The sequence below is a fragment of the Megalops cyprinoides genome, chromosome 24, assembly GCF_013368585.1.
Source record: "Megalops cyprinoides isolate fMegCyp1 chromosome 24, fMegCyp1.pri, whole genome shotgun sequence".
NCBI lineage: Eukaryota > Metazoa > Chordata > Actinopteri > Elopiformes > Megalopidae > Megalops > Megalops cyprinoides.
The window spans coordinates 13545310-13565224 of NC_050606.1; the positions used below are offsets into that span (position 1 = coordinate 13545310).

Genomic DNA, 19915 nt, shown 5'->3' on the forward strand with positions numbered 1-19915 from the left:
CATTGTTAACGAGTGTTACCTGCTTAACTGGGCACGATCACAACTGTAAATTCAAGACTTCCAAAAAATACTCCCGCTGCATTTATTTAGAAATGCACAAAAGAGGCATAAATTACATTTTAGCCCACACCATTCCTCGAAATTCCAAAGGTTGATCCCCGTAGCCGCAAATTTTCACAGGTATGTATTTGCCACTGTACTGCCTACTTGAGCCTCCTACGTTATGCCTCCACCCACTAACATAGTGTAAATCCAATGCCATGTGGCGGAGATGGGTGGTACTAAGGGAAGAGAACCATCCTCCTCTACATATCAACATCTCCCATTGGTTAGAGAAATGTGTGTTTTCGTTACAATGTTCTAAAGCCGTACACACGTGATCTCTTCTCCAAAGACACGCTTCTCCCGGAGAGCGCTCCATAGCGTTTGCAATCTGCTAGTGCACACATAAATACGAATACTCTCAAGTCCCGTATAAAAGCAAACACCACTCGCCCTTGCACATCAGATTCGACAGCACGGACCATGGCGGCTGCAACCAGCAGCAATACAACCACAGCTACTCTTCCTATAAAGCATTCCAGCATCGAACATACGAGAAAACGCATAGACCCGCGGCGGAGACAAGCGGCACTCTCGTTCCTCAGCAACATTTCTTTGGACGGACGGCCAGTGCAGGATGACGGCGACAATCAGGGCGACGAGGACGGTTCAGTTGAGGCGAGGACTAGACAGAGCCTGGTTTCTGCAGAGCGAGCGGTGTATTCGGCTGGTGCTGCAGCCGCAGCAACGGCGGCCCAGGCGCTCGCTGCTGCAAACCAGGCTCTCATGTTCAATGCTCGGGGGAGCTTTGGGATCAGTCCGCTCGCGGCCCCGGTGTGCGCGAATCCGGAAGGGGACGCATTCGCTTGCGGGGTGCATGCTGGCCAGTCTGTTTTTAGCTCTCCATTTCCCGCAGTGCCACCAGCGACCAGGGGAAGGCTGCAGACGTACACTCAGGGAATTTTACCTGTCACCTTCTCCAGACAAGCATCTCAAAACTACTGCTGCCTGGAGAGCGGGCAGATCGGCAACGCTGCCTTGGAACTGCAAAGATCCAGGTAACTTTTGTAGTCGTTCATAATCGACATCTGCGCGACTTCACTACCAAGAGTCTTGTAATTATTTCTCACAGCAGATATGCGTATTTTTGCACGCCAGCGTCCAATATACAACTACCTCCAGTGAAACCACTCGCTCCAGTTAACCCGTTGAGGGACGGCTAACCCGTCAGCCAACTAGCTGTCAGGTTTGAGACACCATGCGTTTCGCTCATTTGCTACTGCTTTGTGGCATGCTTGTGCAACGTTTCGTTTTGTTTATGCAACGTTCCACCCAGCACTCCATGTGCCCCGAAGTTTTGAACTCGTCAGGAAAGCGAATTTGCCCCACCAAAAAACTCGTTCCAATAACGTTTTGTTAAGTTACATTGAATGTTTAGTAGAAACCAAACCGTGCTGGCCTTAGCGTTTCCCGTCCTTAACCTTACTGTACACAAACTGTAACTGTTATGACCACTGATTTTAGATGAGCCACAATTGGATAAACACGCGCTCTCAGCAGCATGGACGGTCGAGAGTCCGAATAATCAACGCACTTAATCGCTGGCTAGCACATTTGCGATGAGATTAATCTTCAGATTGGATCCTTTTATTCCCATTCAGAAGATGAGGAAGTATAACTAGCTGTCCAGGAGTAAGCGAGTGAGCGGAGTGTTTTGGCAAACAAAGCGTACCCGTGACCGCAGAGATTGAAGCCAATCGCCTGTTTTCAGAGCAGCATGGCTGTGAAATCGGGGAACTGTCGACCTCAGGGGACTTCAGAGTTCAACACCGTTTGTGCTGTACATCACTCCTATTTGTCGGTATGCTTACATCGCTCTCTTTTAGAAAAAAACGTCCATTAAAGAGTCATCTCGCATCTTGCAGCGGAATTGGTCAACTTGGTAGTATTTTCAAACGATTGAGCTGATGTAAATTGAAGTGTACGTTCTTTTGGGAGATTATTTTTCTATTCCACTGAATTGATTCTCAAGGTACAAATATATTTATTGCATGATCTTTTTCAAAAAGAACGATGTTTTTAATTTGTCAAGTCCAGTTTTGTGTACCATACAGCAGTGTTTATTTTTCAGAATTGACGCAAAGCTATATTACATTACATTAATCACATTCATTTAGCAGATGCTTTTATCCAGGGCGACTTCCAGCACAACAGAACATAAGCGTATCCATTCAAGTTGAATGAGCAGCAGTGTCAGACCAGGCTAACAACACTCCCAGACCAGTGAGTGTGAGCCTAACACTGATATGGCTATGCACGCTATATGGCTATACACTGATCAAAGACAATGTCATGCCAATGCATGGCCATAGTATGACTGATATGCATGTCTTTTTTGCATTGTGTAAATTATCCAGTGTTGAAAGTAATGATCACGAAACAAGGCAACTTGCTGTGATTAAGTGATAATTAATTAGACTAAGAGATCGATGGTAGTTTGGTGGGATCCCTTATGTTGCCACATAAACAGCTGTGTTGTTGAGAGCTGACAGTAGGGGTAGACCCTGAAGCAAAAAGCTTATACAAACGAAGACAGTATGACATTTTGGCTGATTTTCATTCCAGAGAAACTCTACTTGCTATGTTTGACAGAGGTGTTAATTGAACACTGATTTTCATTTACATCACTTAACAAGTATAGACTGTGAGCACTTTGTTTTGATACAGCTTTTGGAAGTGTGTTTGTTTGTAACAGATAGTTGCTAGTAAAGGTGATTCTGACTAAAGTTATTTCCTTTCATTGCAGCCCCTTCGGTAAATTTATAATCCAGGCAAGTATTCAACTTGATTAATGGTAATTATTTGATCAGTGGGACCGAGAACAATTATTGACCAACCAGTTAAGGTTAATTGAGACGGCTGTCTCAGATTTGTTCAGTGGAGGGATATTAACAAGTATACGTTAAATAAACAGCTTTGTTAGCATGGCCATATCCCCACAAGCACATTTCTTTCGCAAAAAAAAAAAAAAAAAATGCACAGAAGATTAACCATAGAGATGCCAAATTGTATCTGAATTCAGTTAACAGCTCAGTCAAATCTACTAAACAGAAAGCTCAGCTGGAATTAGAACCACCATACCTCAAGTGTCCCGAGGACCAAGGTAGGAAAACACTGAGTGATATTGGCAACAAATTGATCGTACAGTTCTGTACACTGTGCCTTTATTGGAATGCTATATCAGCACCATGATGCCTAAGCAACTCATCACAAGTTTAAAAATCAAGCTGCAGTAAATGCAGGTCCTAGCTCTTTGAATGCAAAGCATCATTTCATGCCAAGAGGAAGGCTTCCAAGGAAGTCTGGAGAAATGCACGGTTACAAAGGCTGATGGGATATACATGGGGGAGGAGCCCATTGGGCATGCATATTGCAAACCAGTAACAGGAAACCTAGAAAGCAGGTAACCTTGACTTACTTTACTGTATGTAAACAGAACCACTGGGAGATTTGCCATGCTCCATGACAAAGAGACCCGCCCCAGGTGAACAAACAGATTCATACTCCAGTATCTCAGAAGTAATCTCTGACCTCCTCCTGCTCTTGGTGCAAAGGTTTCAGCATGCTTGTGGAGATGCAGGTCACATCTCTGTAAACCACATTCACCACAGTGTAGCAGCAACTGTACACTGATGGTGGAGTGATGCCAGACTAATTTGATTTGTCACCATTTGGACTGCCTGCTGAATTTAATTAATTAAAACAAGTTTTCTATATAATTTAAGGAGAAATACTAAGTAATGATTTGGCTAAAAAAACAAAAATGTAGGCTATATAATAAAAAGTAGTCGGCAACTGTTTTTCAGGTCAGGTTTTGTTGAAAACCGTAATCTTTGGGATGAAATGTTACCTTAGAAAAAAAGAACGTGAAAGACAACATAGAAGGTGCTTTCTTCAAGCCAAACTGTCAGCTGGGGGGAAGAAAAAGTCAATAAAAATGAAGAATCAATACAGGTCTAAATCCCAGCTGTGCTTCAGTTCCAAGAGTCAGTGCGAAATCAAAGAAATGTCAGCCAGGCTGGCTGAAAATGTCACAGTGGGCCATCAGTGTTCTCTACAGTTGTCCCTTCATACCTGCCAAACGCATCTGTCCTTCCAAAACAAACTGCCAAGCTCCAGAGAGTAAGTTTCCGTCAGTTCTGCGTTGGAGATGCAACACGCTATCTTTGACATACTTGCCCAATACTAATACTTACTCCATACTTATGGAGAATTCTGGCTTGTTCCAAGCTGCTAAATGCTTATGGAAGCTCACCAGCTCATTCCTGCTGCCCAGTACTTATGGAGAACTCTGGCTCAGCCCATCTGTATCTAATTACAGCCTTAGGCAACCTAGTTCGTGGAAAGAGGCAACTGTAAACCCTCAGTTAAGTTAATTAAGTGATCGGTCAAGGCAAAAAACCTGAAGCCATGGCTCTTCAGAACTAGGGTTGGACTACTGACACCTGTGTCTCTTAGTGTTTTTCTTTTTAAACAAAATGCAGAACTGGCACTCAGCAAAAATCATCCCTTGAAGTACTATTACAGCATTTGTGTGTCGTGGTAATTTACAGTAACTCTCCGTTTCATTTCCCATTCACACCACAGGGAAATGTTACACCTCATTCAGCCTAGCTCATTTTCTGTTGAGAAAGCTTGAAAGTTTTCTCCTCTTGTGAGGCCTGAATTAGTCATATAGTAAAATTTGCTTTCAGTGAGCTTTTTGTAAATGCAGTCCAGCATCCAACGCAACACAATGAGAAAATGCAAGTCCTCTCCACACTCTAATCATAGTGAACTTTGTCGTCAGCACTTTCAGTAACAATTAATAGGCAGTTTTCATTACTTGCGTAACAGTTATTAACAAATTAACAGAACTGGTATCTAGGTAATGACAAAGTTAATAGCTTGCTGTATGCGTTTATCAAAAGAGGAGCAAGCTGCAAAGTGAAAGGGCATAAAGGGCTACAGTAACACTTTAAGATGGAGATTTGGAAACAAAGGCACCAGTCAGGGTTTCTTCAAGGGCAACAGATGTTTATCATTGTCTACCACGGTGCATTTGTACACAACAATAACGGAAACCTTCCTGACGTCAGACTTCAAACCTGTTGCTTAACGTCTGCCAAGCCGCGCGTGACGGAAACTCAAACTTCAGCGTTCGGGCCCTGGCGAGATCACGCCGTGCATATGCACACACAGAGCACTGTGGCATTCGTCAGCCCCGAGAGTTAATGATTTAGGATTTTGGACTTGCACCCTGTGGGGCACTGAGTTCACCTCAAGGATTAATCCCTTTCCTTAGATGGGGGGTCTTTGGCAGATTCGCTTCAGGTGTACTGTATCAAGGCACCTTGACTCAAACAGTGCATATTATGCTGGGTAAGGACATCTGCAAAACGGCTACATGATCTTACAGATCAGTATGTTTTAGTGGACGGTCAGAAGGCTTCTCGTGTTGCCTTCAGCAGCACTCTCTCTGCACCAGGATTGGTTGAGCCGAAATACCCAACCAATGAAGATACTCCCCTGAGCCAGGTTATGTTGTTCTGTGTGCAGTGGTGTCAGGTTTAATGGGCAAACAAGACAAACGGGAATAAAGAAGGGGAGAGTCCAGCTGCTGTTATGTTAAACGTTTGCAAGTAAACAAATGTCTTTGTCCCCTGCTTGTATTCACTATAAATAATCATAGCGATGGTCCTCCAAGTAGTTTGTGCAGGCCTGCATGTTGTTTAGACAGATGTACAGGTCACATGGATTTGAATGGATGCGCAGTGAATGTGAAGCCTGCTTGGAGAGTATAGAGCGAAGGCCTGTATTATGGGCCGTTCGCTTTCAACCTAATGGGCATCGCAGGTGCGCAAGACAGACACTGTCCAGAGACTCGCTCTCCTCTGCAAGGTCATCTGTCCGGTCTGTGCGCCCCTCCTAATTCCAGCCGATCGTCACCCCCCTGCCGGTCACGGTGCTGCCCATTGGGCTCCCTGATTTATGCGGCGAGAGATCGGGAGAGGCAGGGAGCGCGTGCTCTGCCGCCATGTACCCAAGGAGAACAGCAGCTGTGCGACCGTAACACCTTCGCAGACCCCCCCCCCCCAACCCCCCCACCCCACCAGCACACCTCATTGCTCAGGCAGGACGAGTCAGCAGAAGGCTGCGGAATCGGGTCAGCTCTCTCCCTTGCTCTGTGAAGGCTCCTCAGCAGTGTGGTAGTAAGCACTTTCAGCCCTGCCACCAGTGGCAATGAGAGAATGGAGGACACTTATTAGGAGCAATGATGGGCACATTCATTACTTACTCTTTCTTCTGGCTGTGAAACAAATAACATGCAAGCAGTTGACCCTGTGGCACACGTGCCACTGAAAGGCAGGCTCCCAATCCACAGTGAACAAAGGAGTGTTTAATTAAATAAAACATTCTTTTGTGACAGCATGAGCTTTTAAAATGAACTCGCGTCTTGCCAAATCCTGTACCTAAAATTAATGCAAAGCTGAACAGAAGAGTTCCCTATTCATGGCATTTCGTCTCAGTAAGAAGTTAACTAACTGTAGAAGCTGCTAATTCCATTGCAGTACTTGATGAAAGGCATGTGCTCACAGCCAGTCAGTGGGAGGCCATTCTAAATTGTGCGAGGGTTCTGAGTTTCATTTTGGACGAGAGAGACTGAAGGATTTTATGAGGCTTTGGCAATATGTACCTCGGGCCACCGAAGAAACATTACCTATGAATAGGTTTGTGGGGTTTTGATGGATATTTCTGTCAGCCTTAGCTGCCTTTTGGTCTCTTAACCCAAGTGATTAACGTAGGGGATTCTTGATATTTCCTGAATTAAACTGGAAAGATCCAATTACGAGTCATGGCTTCAGGTCCAGAAAAGGGCACAATTTCTGTGTGTATCCTTAAAATGACAGTGACAGAAGTTGGCTTTCATTCGATTTTTTTTTTTTTATGTGAGCATGCAGTTGATTACCAGACTGCACCATGACTGAACTAGAGTGAGAAGAACTCACTGAATCCATATTTCTGGATTCATCTGAACACATTAGCCATATTGAATAGGCCTATTATTTATTAATTTTTTTAATAAAAAAGCATCAAATCCTACAGACCTACTTATTAAAAGAGGTAGGGGATACATTAAGTGATATTTAAAAGTGTATTACATGGACTGAAAAATTGATTGATTGATTTTAAATTTACAGAAACTGTAACACTGTAATTCATTCTAGTTTATGTATTTTGCTTGAGGCAAAAAATGCACAGTAGAATTTTTTCTTAACACTTGATTTTGGGGCAGAGCAAAAAAAATCATTTTATTTATGAATGCCTTGGGTGTTTCCTGAATGGCTTGTGCAGACCTTTCTAGGAGCTCCCATTGATTTAAGGCAGTCCGCTGGTTTTTGAGCACAAATCCATCAAACTTGTTTAAACTACAGGGAAGGAGGGAGAGGGAAATATTGAAATTCCTTTCTGACGTGATTGCCATTGCGCGTTTGATTTTAACGGTTATTTATGCTGATATTATTTCCATTGCTGAGGAGAGGGCCACTCAGTCTCCCAGCTCAGTGGTTTCCATGGCAGCTGCGCTTCTTGTTGCCTCCCAGAAGCGTTATTGACCCCCCCATAGTTGACCCCCCATTATTGAGCATTATTGGGTGCTTGCGTGTTCGCTTCCGGAAACCGTGCAGTATTTTCATTTCATCTGATATAAAAGTGTTGTACTGAAAAATTTTGGTCACATGACAGGCGGTGCAGTTCACTATGGCTTTTCAATGATTGCACACCTCTTTTGAGTTGCTCCAGTTTTGAAGCCAGGTAAACTTTCCACAAGGCCTCAGTGTGTCTCTCTGTGGTTGTGTACCTCCTTCTAAAATGGCTTGAATTACACCAACAGAGAACCAAGTTGGGGATATGGGCAACCAGTTCATCGTTTCAGCAGGTTTTGTTTGAATACCTGTCATATGTAACGTAACTTCTATTTAAGTATTCTGTCTGTTCAAAAGAGGGCACAAGAAGTATTGACCTATTTGTGCAGCGGTAGTATTGTTGCTGATATGTCATTAAAATGGCACATTTCTTTGGCTCGGAGTGCTTTGGACTGGCTCAGGGTGGACGATTAAGTGGAAATGGGCCGATTCTGGCATGACCTTGCGTTGGTTCCCCGCGGTCTAACACACTTGCAGGCGGTCTGCTGGGAGGTGAGGTTGGAGGAGGATGCAGTGGCGGGCAGAGTCCTCGCGCGCCTGTGGGCAGTGCGTCCGCTGCAAGCGGGGAGGCCACACGGCGATGTGCCTCTCAGGGAGTGCCGATACGCTGGCACGCTAGGGCGGGATGTTTGGGTTTTCCAGCCTGCAGCTGTCACGTGATCCTCCAGCGAAGGGTGGCAAATCTCAGACGAAATAAGCGCGGGTCACTGTGAGAGCGCAGAGCCGTCTGAGTGCTCCTCCCGGGCTTGGCCCAGGAAGCCCGTTAAATTTCCTCCTCGCCGCAAATGGAGCTGAAACAATAAAACGGCCAACTTGCGAGCCTTATTTGTTTGCTCAGGAGATGCCATTATCCAGGGCGGTCTACCCTTACCCGTAACGCTGCCCATTTATGCAGCAGGATATTTATCAACACTCAAGGATCTGACATCAGTGCCTGAGCAAGGATTTGAACTTGCAACCTTCTGGATTGAACTTGCAAGTTCAAACAAGTCTGCTTCCCCCAATCTACAAAACCACACATCCTATCTGCTGTTCAAGTCATTTTTCCCCCTTCACCAATGCTCTCATTTTGCTGTCAAGGAGCAGGAAGAGCTATGACTACACTCTGAGAAGGGTACTGTTTGTCTTCCTTTTTCCATTTAACGGTGTTCCATTTAATATCTCTCCAATGTCATTCTAAAGAGGCAAGTAACCTCAATCAAATACAATAGGCTGGGGCCGAGATGTACAGCGGTGTCCTCAGGTTTATTCCGACGACCTGGAGCTTATGGTGCCTTTATGAAATTGGATCCATCAGCGTAAATCTCAAGGTTGTCTTGACATGTCCTGGCTGGAGGAAAGAACCATGCAAACACTATAAATCAGAGTGCGGTGGAGTAGAAGGAATCTGTAGATTGACACGCGTGTGTATGTTACTGACCTTGAGCTATAAATACCTACATTATAAATCCTCCCATCTTCACCTCTGCTGTGAGGTTTCTATCAATGCCTTTGAGCTGATGGCTCCTTGCAGTACAGATCTGTTAGTACTTTATGAAAATCAGTTGCACTGGTACATAATAGATTGTTCATCTATTACTGTGTATTGTTTAGCTTGTATCTATACATGCTTTTAGTTTATATATTTACCTTTGACATTTTAGGCTTTAGTTAGCATAATGTGAATGACTGGGCTATATACACTGTTCTGCTGAGTTCTTCCAGGCTCTTGTATTCACTGTGGTAATTATCGTTATCCAGGAGAAACGGGATGAGGTTGCATAGTCTTGTAGTGATTGTGTCATGTCAGTGTGGTTGGTGGTTTCTGTGATAGACTAGTGTGTGTGCGTGAGAGTGTACGCATGTGTTAGCATGCTAGCCTCTCTCCTCTGTGCATCTGTTGAGGTGAGGGTGGCGTGGGGGGGGGGCAGGGGGTGTTGTCCCTGGCCCTGCCGTAGAGCCCGAGTCAGCAGATTCAGTGTTGACTCAGGCTCCGCCACATGCTACGAAAACACAAACAACAAAGAGACCCCCCTCTCCCCCCCGCCGGGGGAAAACGGAAGCCAGCGCCCAGGCCGTGCCTCTCTGCCAGGATCTCGCAGGCTCACAGACAGACTCCGCAGCTCGGCCAAGTGGAGGACAGGATGTTGTGTGAACAGTGGTGTGTGTGTGTGTGTGTGTGTGTGCGCGCATGTGCGTGTGCGCACAATGTGTCTGAATGTGTTGCCTGTGTGTGTGTGTGTGTGTGTGTGTGTGTGTGTGTGTGTGTGTGTATGCGTGTGCGTGTGCGCACAATGTGTCTGAATGTGTTGCCTGTGTGTGTGTGCGTCTGTGTGTGTGTGTGTGTGTGTGTGTTTTTAAGTGGGGGGGGGGGGTCTTCCAAACCTTGAAGCATAGCAACGGCACTCTCCTTTGTGTAGAAATCCGGAACCCCAGGCCCCACTGTCCTCAGGTTAATTTGGTAGGGGGTAATTTTGTTTATCGTGCTGTCCTCCCATGCTGGCTGATTGGTGCGCAAGGGTTTATGCCTCATACTTAGACCTCCCACGTAAGTAATCAGTCTCTCGGCAACTCAGACATTTTTCTGCGTAATTTGAAATTCCCGTTCATTTATTCTTTCCCAGAAGACCTCATGTGTGTTGCACTGTTCGTTGTTTTCAAAATAAAATATTACCTAGTTTAATTAGAGGAAACTCCTCCAAAATATCTCCTTTGATATGTGTTGTGTTTACTTGGCAGTGCTACACATGTCAGATGAATAGATGGCTTCAGCTCCCCTTTAAGGAATGAAAGATAGGCATTTGGCTTGATCCTTTGAGGCATGAGCAGAGGCTGACATCTCGACAGCGCTTCTTTGGAAAGATGTGTTTATAGCTATTTACTTGTTTGGGCTGACTTGCCTTAATTCGAAACAGCAGAACGCCGCAGCTCTCGGAGAGCTTAATGACTTCCCCTTAATGTGAAACATACGCTCCTCCATCCTCCAGGCTAGCAGCAGTTATTGCAGTCTGAACCGCATTCTTATAGAAGGATAGGCCTTGTCTTCGGGTGCTGAGGTACGCTGGGACATATTAGCCTACAATATCAGTATGTTGTGTACGCAGGGGCTTATCACCTGGTGTGAGTGTAATTACAGCCACCCAGGCTCATAAATGTCAAGCAGCGGCCGGTGTGTTTCCTGGCTTCCAGGTACTGCAAGGGCACCGCGTCCCTGTGGTAATGAGTCTTTATTTTGGTCGGATGAATTTACTGTATGGAAACAATCTGAAGGGAGATGTCAGAAGGAGGGGGTGTTGGTGGCGGGGAGGGGGTGAATGTGAGGGCATAGAGGCAGGGTTGCTGACCGTGTGGGGAAGGGGAGTGGCAGCCCTCCCACCCCCTGTCCTGTCATGTGAGATTTACAGGGGTCCCCCCGATCCCACCGGGTGGCCTCTCCAGCGGACAGAGGGAGCTGCAGTCAGAAGACCCTCACAGAGTTGGCAGGGATTGATATGGATGCTGTGTGAGGTGGGCAAGAGTCACTGGAGGCAACTGCCAAGATCTGCTGCAAAACCTGAACTCTTTCACTTCTCCACAGCCTAAGCCTCTGCCTGATGGCACAGTTATTCAGTAAGGGCGGAAAAAAGTGAACTCAGACATTAAACAGGAAATTGAAACTTTTAAAGCAGTGACCGGCATGCGGAATGGCTTCCATGTGTGTGCATATCAGGACTGTAAGTACAAGCCCCGCGAGGAAGTGCAGAAAAACACACCGTACACAGGAGCCTGCTGCAGTTCTACCTCCACCCAAAAGAAGCAGAATACTCATGGAGGATGTAGTACTGCATGGGTGTATGCTTTATTACAGATCTCATGTGTCATCTGTGTTTGCCTTCATAATTGCCATACTTTTGGTGTATGTATATATGTGTGTATATATATATGTATATACGTGTATATATATATATATATACACACATATATATGAACTTGCTTTGTTTTTATTTATTATTATCTTGAGCATGTGGTGATTCGTGGAACATGTCTGCTGTTCTGCAGTTGCTATGAACAGGCGTAGGGTGAACAGAGTGAACCGCACTGAGGTTGAATGGACTGTGAAAGCGGAGATGCTCGAGAGGAACAGCTCCAGCTTGCTGTGGTTTCAGTCTCACTCGAGGCTTTCAAGAAGCTCTGTGTAAGACTCACTCAGCCATCATGCTAAGCGCTGCCGTGGCCGTTTAGTCAACCCCCCCATTACCACCAACCCCCCCCCCCCCATCCCCCGCCCCTGCCCAGTTGCCTCTGTGCCCGAACCGTGAGGAGAGGGCAGCTGGCGGGCGCAGCGGCTGCAGACGACAGCGAAGGTTCCCGGCTGTGCTGGGCAGGCTGCCCAGGGCCTCCGGAGAAAGCTCCCCTCCAGCCTGCACTTCCTCCCGCAGATCCGCCCAGCCGCCCCCCCCCCTCCTCCCGCCTGCCCCTCTCCCTTTCAGCCAGCATGAAGGAGTCCTCAGATGGGCTGCCAAAGCTGTCGGGACGAACAGCGTGGCGCGCGGGGGGGGGGGCGGCCCGTCAGATCTGCTTTCCGGCTCGCGCCCTTAAGAGCTGAATGCGACACCGATTCGAGCCCCCCCACCCCCGTGATCACTGCAAAAGGCCACACGTTTTCTCCCTCGTTTACATGCAATTAAAAGCCTTGCGTCTTTGATCCTTTGCACAGTCTTTCATGGTTGTTCAAACCAAAAGCTGAAAGCTACCCACTCTTAATGGTGACCGCAGCGGTGTTATCATGGATTTCCACAGGACGTTGCCCTGAAAGTGAATGGCAGCGCTGCAGGGGATTGTGTCTCTTGGGCAGGGGAACCTCAGGCAGGGTTACACGATTCATGTGAGGTGAAGGAGCTGAAACAAGCAGGCCTTTCTTCGCTGGCCCGTGTTGGTTCAGCTGGAGGCTGCAGAGCAGTGAGCTGGCGGGGCTGCAGCGGTCAGGTGCCTGTCCAGGGAAGGAGGGCGGCGGGGGGGCTGATGTGGGCATCTGTTTAGCGGCAGCTGGCTAGAGCCAGGGTAGACTTTCATCATCTCCCTCCTTGTCTCCCGTTGTCCCCAAGGGGAGGGCAGAGCCAAGGAGCAGATGAACTTCCCATCCTGATTGGTGAAGTGCCATCTCTTCACCTACACACACACACACACACACAAACACTCTCACCCCTCCTACCGGTTAAATTAAATAAATAGTGTTGAGGCTGAGTGTCTTGCTGTGGGGTTGTAATTTGATGCACAGCAGAGAAGCTCTTCCAAAAACAAACAGAACATTGCTATCCTTTCACATGTACAATTTCAGCTGCATTCAGCCCGAAGTCTCCCCTCCAAACCCAGATGAACCAAGCGGCATTGAGTTGTGGAAATTTCTTTTTTTTTTCAGAATATCTGTTTATCCTCCTCTTTTAGTAACTATGATGAGTCAGAAGGGAACCTGTGCCATTGCTACCCCTCTGTAATCTTGCACTACCTTTGACTGTTCTCAACCCCAGCGAAGAACGTCCAGAGCTGGCAGAACAGGCCGAGAGGTTGATGTTGGCACCAGAAGTTTATCCTGGTTGTCGACGTCCCTCCTCATCAGAAAAAACCCCTGGGCGAGTTCAGCCGGAGAGCGCAGGTCTGGAACGATGACCCGACCTTTTGTGTCCCAAATCTCTTCTGGCATGGGGCTTTCAATTGCCCGGAAAGCGAGGCGGCTGACGTACCTTCCCCGCTCTCTGCCCGGGGACACAGTTGACAGCATAGGGCCGACGAGCAGGGCCAAGTCGGGGAAATGGTATAAATCAGCCGAGCCACTCCGGCACTGGCAGCTCCTTCTCATTCAAAGGGACACATTGTTTCCCAGCTGTTGATTGAGTCTTAATCCAAAATGAGGCCGTAATGCCTCTCGGATCCCCCCTCCCCTGGGGCTTTGTTTCCCTTGCAGCCCTGCAGTACCAGTCAAAAATTTGGACACACTTGATTAAGATAATGGGAAACATGCATTCAAAGACATTTTGATCTAAAGACTTATGCTTAAATGTTTGAAATTAGTTTCTTAGACAAATATAAATAGCGAACTTGATGCCTGTGTATAAATTTCTTTCCAAAAAATATTTTTTGGCTACTTTGAAGATCTTTTGAAGAAGATCTGATTTGATTTTGCTGAACGCTATTTTGACCATTGCATAATTTCATTTGTCATTAGTTTTGATGTCTTTACCATTATTCTAAAATGTGGAAAATAGTAAAATAAAGAATGAAAGTTGTTTCCAAACTTTTGCCTAGTACTTTATGTTGGTGCTTACCTTGGTGGAATGGTACAGCAGCATCACCGAGGGAAGGATCAGCGAAGTTTTAGCAGCTCCAACGTCCAGATCTGGCCTCCTTATTATAGTAAGCATCCGCAGTTTTGTCCGTTTGGATCACTTCCTTAAAGTCATTATGTGGTTGACTGAGCTTGTGTAATCTGCGGTTGGCATTCCCACATGATTATATAAGCAATTGTAGCTCATCTGAGCAAAAATAATCACCCTTGAAGAGCAAGCAGATGTTCTTCAAAGTGCTTGACTCTCCAGGACAGAAACGAAGCACAGTGACAATCAAAACCATAATAGCAATATTAATAATGACAAGGAGCTAGATAATGGCTTGTAAATGCATTACTGTGACTCAAGCTCTAAGTTTTAGAGCTATACCGCTGGGGGCAAAGTGAAGAAGTTCATAGCCCCAGCTAGCTGCACTGCTGTAGTCCTGACAGACCTCTCTGGTGCAAAGGGAAGCCCGGCAGCAGTGGATATGGTGAGCTGTTTGTCTGACATTCACAGTGCCCTGAAGTCAAGGAAGCAAGCGAAGGGCAAAGTCACCTTCAGTGCTTTTCCTATGGGAAGGCTTCAGAGCATTGAAAACCGAATGTAGTTTTGCTGCTCCTTGCAGTGTTTCTGAAGGAGCCATGGTGAGAAGTTCCAGCCCTCTGCAACGACTCTAAAATGTTTTTTATTTGTCTTAGACTTAGTTATGAAAATTGTAATCAATTTCAGATAATTTGTTATAATGTCAATGCATTGCTTGAATTAAGTGTGTGCATTACAATGCCTTCCTGCATTTAATTAACATGTTTCTGTGCTCCTGTACGCTGCCTGTGGCTAAAAACTCCTGTGCTGAAATCGTTGTCCCAGTGATAATACTCCAAACTATGGCAAAGTTCCGCTGATTGATTGAGGATTTGGGTGGCCGGCCACAGGTGAGTAGGCATGTTATTATCTCCCTTCAGAGGAATGCAGAAGGCATGCTTAATGGAGCTTAATGCACCCTGTCGACCGGATGAGCCACCCGAAGAAAACAAGGCTTCTTCCAGGAACAAAAAATCTTTAGGAGCAGCGCATCTTGCACAACGTGTTTGTTAGGAACTGGCTTGTGGAATCCTACAGCACCCGTTCAGCACCATGCGGTGCAGGTTACGGACCCGGGAGTCCTCCTGTGCTCTTCATTCGCTGTAATCTACCCGTTTCTTGGCGCACCTGGCACTGTAGCTGGACCATGAAGGCGTGGAGGAGCACCTCGGCCTATCTCTCTGCCCAGGCAGTGTCAACCAGCCATGCTTGAAGTAACAGTCATCAAAGGGAGAGGAACCTATTAGAGGCAGAAAGGGGGATGTGTGTGAGCAGTGGGGCTTTGCAAAAGAGGCAGCGATCATGTTTAAATGGCCACCCCCCCCCCTTCCCCTTCTGTGTCCTCTGTATAGACTCTCAGGGGAAAGGGGGGGGGATTGTGACAGATGCGCTAATGAAGCGAAATTTCCTTGTTGTTCACTGTAAATTGCTGCCCCCCCCCCCCCACCCCCCGCTGCAGAACAAAGGGACTTCTCCCCCTCTCATACAGTGCGCTCAGACTTGCCGGACCTTCCCTCGTCTCCTTGCGGGGGTGCCATGGGGTTCATTTGGCGTCTCCTGCTGTTTCGGCAGTCTTCAAGGCCGGCGGCGCCTCCGTTGGCAGAGACAGTGACCCGGTTATGCAGCCATTGCCAATGTGGGTGAATGAAAGGGATTCTGGCCCTCTCTCCATCCTTTGTTTAGGTGTTGAACGTGCGCCTCCCCGAAGGAGATCTTTTCCTGAGGTTCATTAAACTTGCACTCACTGGAGTCGCCAAACTACGAGCCAAATTGCCACTCAGTGTGTGCTGTGCGTGGCTTGGTGATGCTGCCTCGGGGCTGGACGATAAAGGGCATAATAAGGGATTGGACTGAGTTTGGCAATAAACGAGCGGCCGCTGAATGAAGCCGGGGCAAGGGCGGGGGTTGGGGGTGGGCGTGGGTGCCCAAATCAGCGCTCCTCTGTTGTCACAGCTGTGCTCCAGACCGTCTCCCTGAAGCCTCCTCGCTCTCTGACGCACGGTTTGAATGGCACTCCATCAGCGCTCCCGCCCAACACACCCCTCCCCTGAAGCATTGATGATCGGATCTGCCAGACCAGCCATGTCTGGTGCGGCGGAGGTCACGGTAGGTTGAGGCCCAGCTTGTGGATGTATTGGTGTGGATGTACTTCATTGCTCTCATGGATCCCTCTCTGCCGGGTTTTCTCGGGCTGCGTGCTGTTTTTCGACCCCGCCTAACCGCTCCTGCGTCACAGCCAGATGCCGAGTGGTGGTCACATCCCGTAACCAATGTGGAACGAGCAGTGCCAATAAACACGATGTCACCGCTCCATTTCGGAGGAAGCAGGTGATCGGCACTCCAGACAAGGGGAAAGTCCACGTCACGCCAACGAAACGCTGAACCCGAGTCAGTCCCGGCGACCGGCGTTAACCTCGACCGGATCTGCTTTGGAGCCGAAACTGCGCACAGCTACATTCTTACCCAGTGAGCGCTTATTTACACAGGAGGGCCTCTTCGGTATTAAAGCAATCTCCCATCTCACTTTGATTACACTGACAGTAAGCTTGTTTATGCAGCGACACAGAGTATTATGGAAACCGCTCCACTGGAGCGTGAGTTAAGCGTCCAGACTGACGGCTCGGTTGGTGACCATTAGCGGAGGGGAAAAAGGAGGTCAGACCTCACCTTGGCACGCAGAGTCTCCAGACTTGGGGTTTTTTTTGGGGGGGGGGGGGGGGCGCACACCAGTCTGCCAACCGGTGACAGCTTCCTGACTGCATTTCCCAGAGGTCTTTGCGTCAGGGCTGGAGTGCTGCCTAGGTTTCACTGTGATGCCAATCTGCCAAAACCTCCACGACAAACCAGACCGGATTTTCTTACATGCGTCTGAATAGCCGAGGGCGAGTCTTACAAAAACATGGCAATCAATGACTAGGCAGCAGTGGTTTGGAGGGTTGCAATCCTGGGCAGGGTGGTTCCACCTTTGCACAATTTGTATCTATAATGTACTGTATAATTTAGTACAGTACAGCAGTCTGCCAAGAAATGAGATGATCCAATTCTAATTGGTAACAGTGGACGCAAATTTGTATTTAAACCGGCACGGTTTCTCAGTACGAAGAGTTTTTGTTTCCAAGAGTGGAAAAACAAACAGAAGTTAATGTTTTGAAACAATGACCGAACCTCTCCTCACGTACGTGACACCGCTGCTGTTTAATCTCGCCAGGTCCTTCGCGGTTTTCTGAAACATTAACACTCTGCGCCGAGCTCGCCCTTCCACACGCAGAAACAGAGCCAGCAGACAGGAGACAGAGACGAATATCAGCCGCGGAGTTCACGTCCGCTGAATGTCAGCTGGAGCGCCTCGCTGTGGAATGGATGCTTTGTTCTGTTGCAGCGTGAGCTGGTTTGTCCGGGCCTTGAGAAGAGCCCCTGGGGCGGATCGTAAATCTCCGCTCTGCCCGAATGACAGGGGTATTGCCCTGCTTTAAAGAGTGTGAGATTAGAGCTCAGTCTCTCTGCTTCTTGGGGCTGGAGCACTTAGCTTTAATGGACGTCCGCAGCTGCGGCTGTAAAGTGAGCAAAGGGGAATGGCGACCGTTCCCCAGTGCTGCTGGCTGATGACACGGTCGTCATTCGCCGTCCTGCTCGTTCACAGCCAAACCGAGGATGATTTAAGCCTAATAAATGAAAGAAATTGTGAAAAATTAGCCCTCTGAGAGGCCATTTTGGATGAGGTAAGCGCACGAGAAAGCATGTTTAATCACAGAATTCCCAAAACGTCAGTCGAGGCCCGTGAGAAAGACATTTTAAAGGCGGCCCAGACAGCTATCATGCGTACATCTGAGATTAACAGACCAGGAAAAGAACATGACCTAATGTCATCAGACAAACAGTTGTAGTTTACAAGTGGATGAACCTTAATGACTTGTTAATGGCTGCTTTTTTTTTTTCCTGACAGCCTAGGCGTGTTGACATCATCTGCAACGGTTCTGGAATCCATAGACTCTTTGTTATTAGTTGATTGCAGTCTAAGATGGCATGCAAATATTTGACCAAACAGTCAAAAACAATCACGCAAAGTATGCCATAAATGAGGTGCCTTTTTCAAACTAAACATGCCACTACTGTGTGAAAACATCTCATGTCAGATTCTCTCGTATGTGGGTTTCCATTCAGGCCATCATATTAGATTGGGCCACAAAAAGGCCTGTGAGAAAAGTCATGGTTATCTATCTGCCTGCACAGTAGTGTCCCCTGGCTCTAAGTGACTCTCTTGCTTGCTGGACTGTCAAATAGCTTGCTCCTTTTAGCCTGTCCATTGAAACCTCACCTTAAAACTCAATAACCTCTTCTTACACCTGCATGGGAGAAAGCCAGAGCCCATGTAATAGCACTGTTGCAGTAAACCCCCCACAGACTCTGAAAAAGGCCAGGGGCTCAACGTGTTTAGAGTCTTGCAGCTCAGGTGGAGTGGAAAAAGGTGCAGAAAATACATTGTGGTCACGTGCTTGTTTTCGTAACAACTGTGTGCTATTTTTTCCTGGTAGCTCAATGCATTCATAATGTGCAATTGGTTTTCATTACTGCAGAAAAGTCAGAAGATTACCCCTTTCAATGGCAATCGGATAAACATCAGCACTGCATTTAAACCTCAGATTTTTTACTCTAGCAGTTCTCGCAGTAACAGACTGTCATCAATAACACTTACATTTTGCTGGCGGGGTTGGATTGACATTCTGCCGCTGTCAGCCTGTAAGCTTCTGTTCTGCCTGGAGGTTTGCACATGAGTGTGTGTGTGTGTGTGTGTGTGTGTGTGTGTGTGTGTGTGTGTGCGCATGTGCGTATGTGTGTGCGTGTGTGTGTGTGTGTGCGTGCATATGCGTGTATGTGTGTGGGGGAATGTTTAGGGAGGAGGTATAAATTGAGGCAGAGAATACAAAGATGGAGTACTGGAGTCATATGTAGTTTACAGCAGGATTCAAACAGTAGGGAAGGTGCCCTGAGTATTATTTTAACTGGCCAGGACAAAGACCTACACATACATGTCCACCATGTTGATAATGAGGCGTCGATGTACACGAACATTAGCATCCTGTTTGGGGCACGCAGATGTAGTGCTGGAAAAGTGCCCTCCGTGGGATTGTCACCCAGTTCTTCTCCGGCTAGTGCTAAGTGATAGCTGTGGTGGCATCTCGCATCACTGCTCATCACGGTCAGCAGTGTCACCGGACTCGTGCCTTTCCACCACGTACCTCCTTGTAAATATTACCCTGTCTCTCCTGGCTGGCTGGCTTATCGTTGCCTCACTCCTCCCCCCCTACTTTCCCTCGTTTGATTCTCTGATGTTTATCTAGGACACGTCCCACACTCAGCTAATAGGCCAAGGTGCTCGTTTAAAGGTCGGAGGGACAGGCCCAGATCACTTGGCCTCTGACTGGGGCCCAGTCTGTCACTGTAAAATGTTCAGAAAAAGGGCATCTTCATCACCCTGGTTATCTCTCCATTGATAAACATCGTGTACTGCACTTAGCTTCTGTGTCTGGGGGTGAGCAACAGCATCGTTCACCATAATGTCTTACCTGACGGGCTGATTCATGTTTTTTTTTAACATTAGCCTTCTGAAAATAGTAGTAATTGTAGAAGTAATAGTGTGTGGTTTAAAACACACCTCAGATATTACAGTAGAAGGACCATTTAATGGAAGATGAACATTATTTGAGGGAAGCTCAGCAGAAAACAATGGTGATGAAGTCTGAATAAATTTCTTGGTTACCTACT

At 47.1% G+C, this 19915-nt stretch overlaps 1 protein-coding gene across 2 annotated transcripts in view; it reads left to right on the forward strand.

Annotated features, from left to right (window-relative positions):
* The first annotated feature begins 437 nt into the window (after window positions 1-437).
* cables1 (Cdk5 and Abl enzyme substrate 1) overlaps window positions 438-19915 on the forward strand; it is a 46364-nt gene continuing 26886 nt past the window's right edge. For both annotated transcript variants that reach the window (XM_036519461.1, XM_036519462.1), the window contains exon 1: window positions 438-1100. In XM_036519461.1, the coding sequence (XP_036375354.1) occupies window positions 526-1100 (575 nt within the window). In that variant the 5' untranslated portion in view covers window positions 438-525. The remainder of the gene's footprint in view (window positions 1101-19915) is intronic.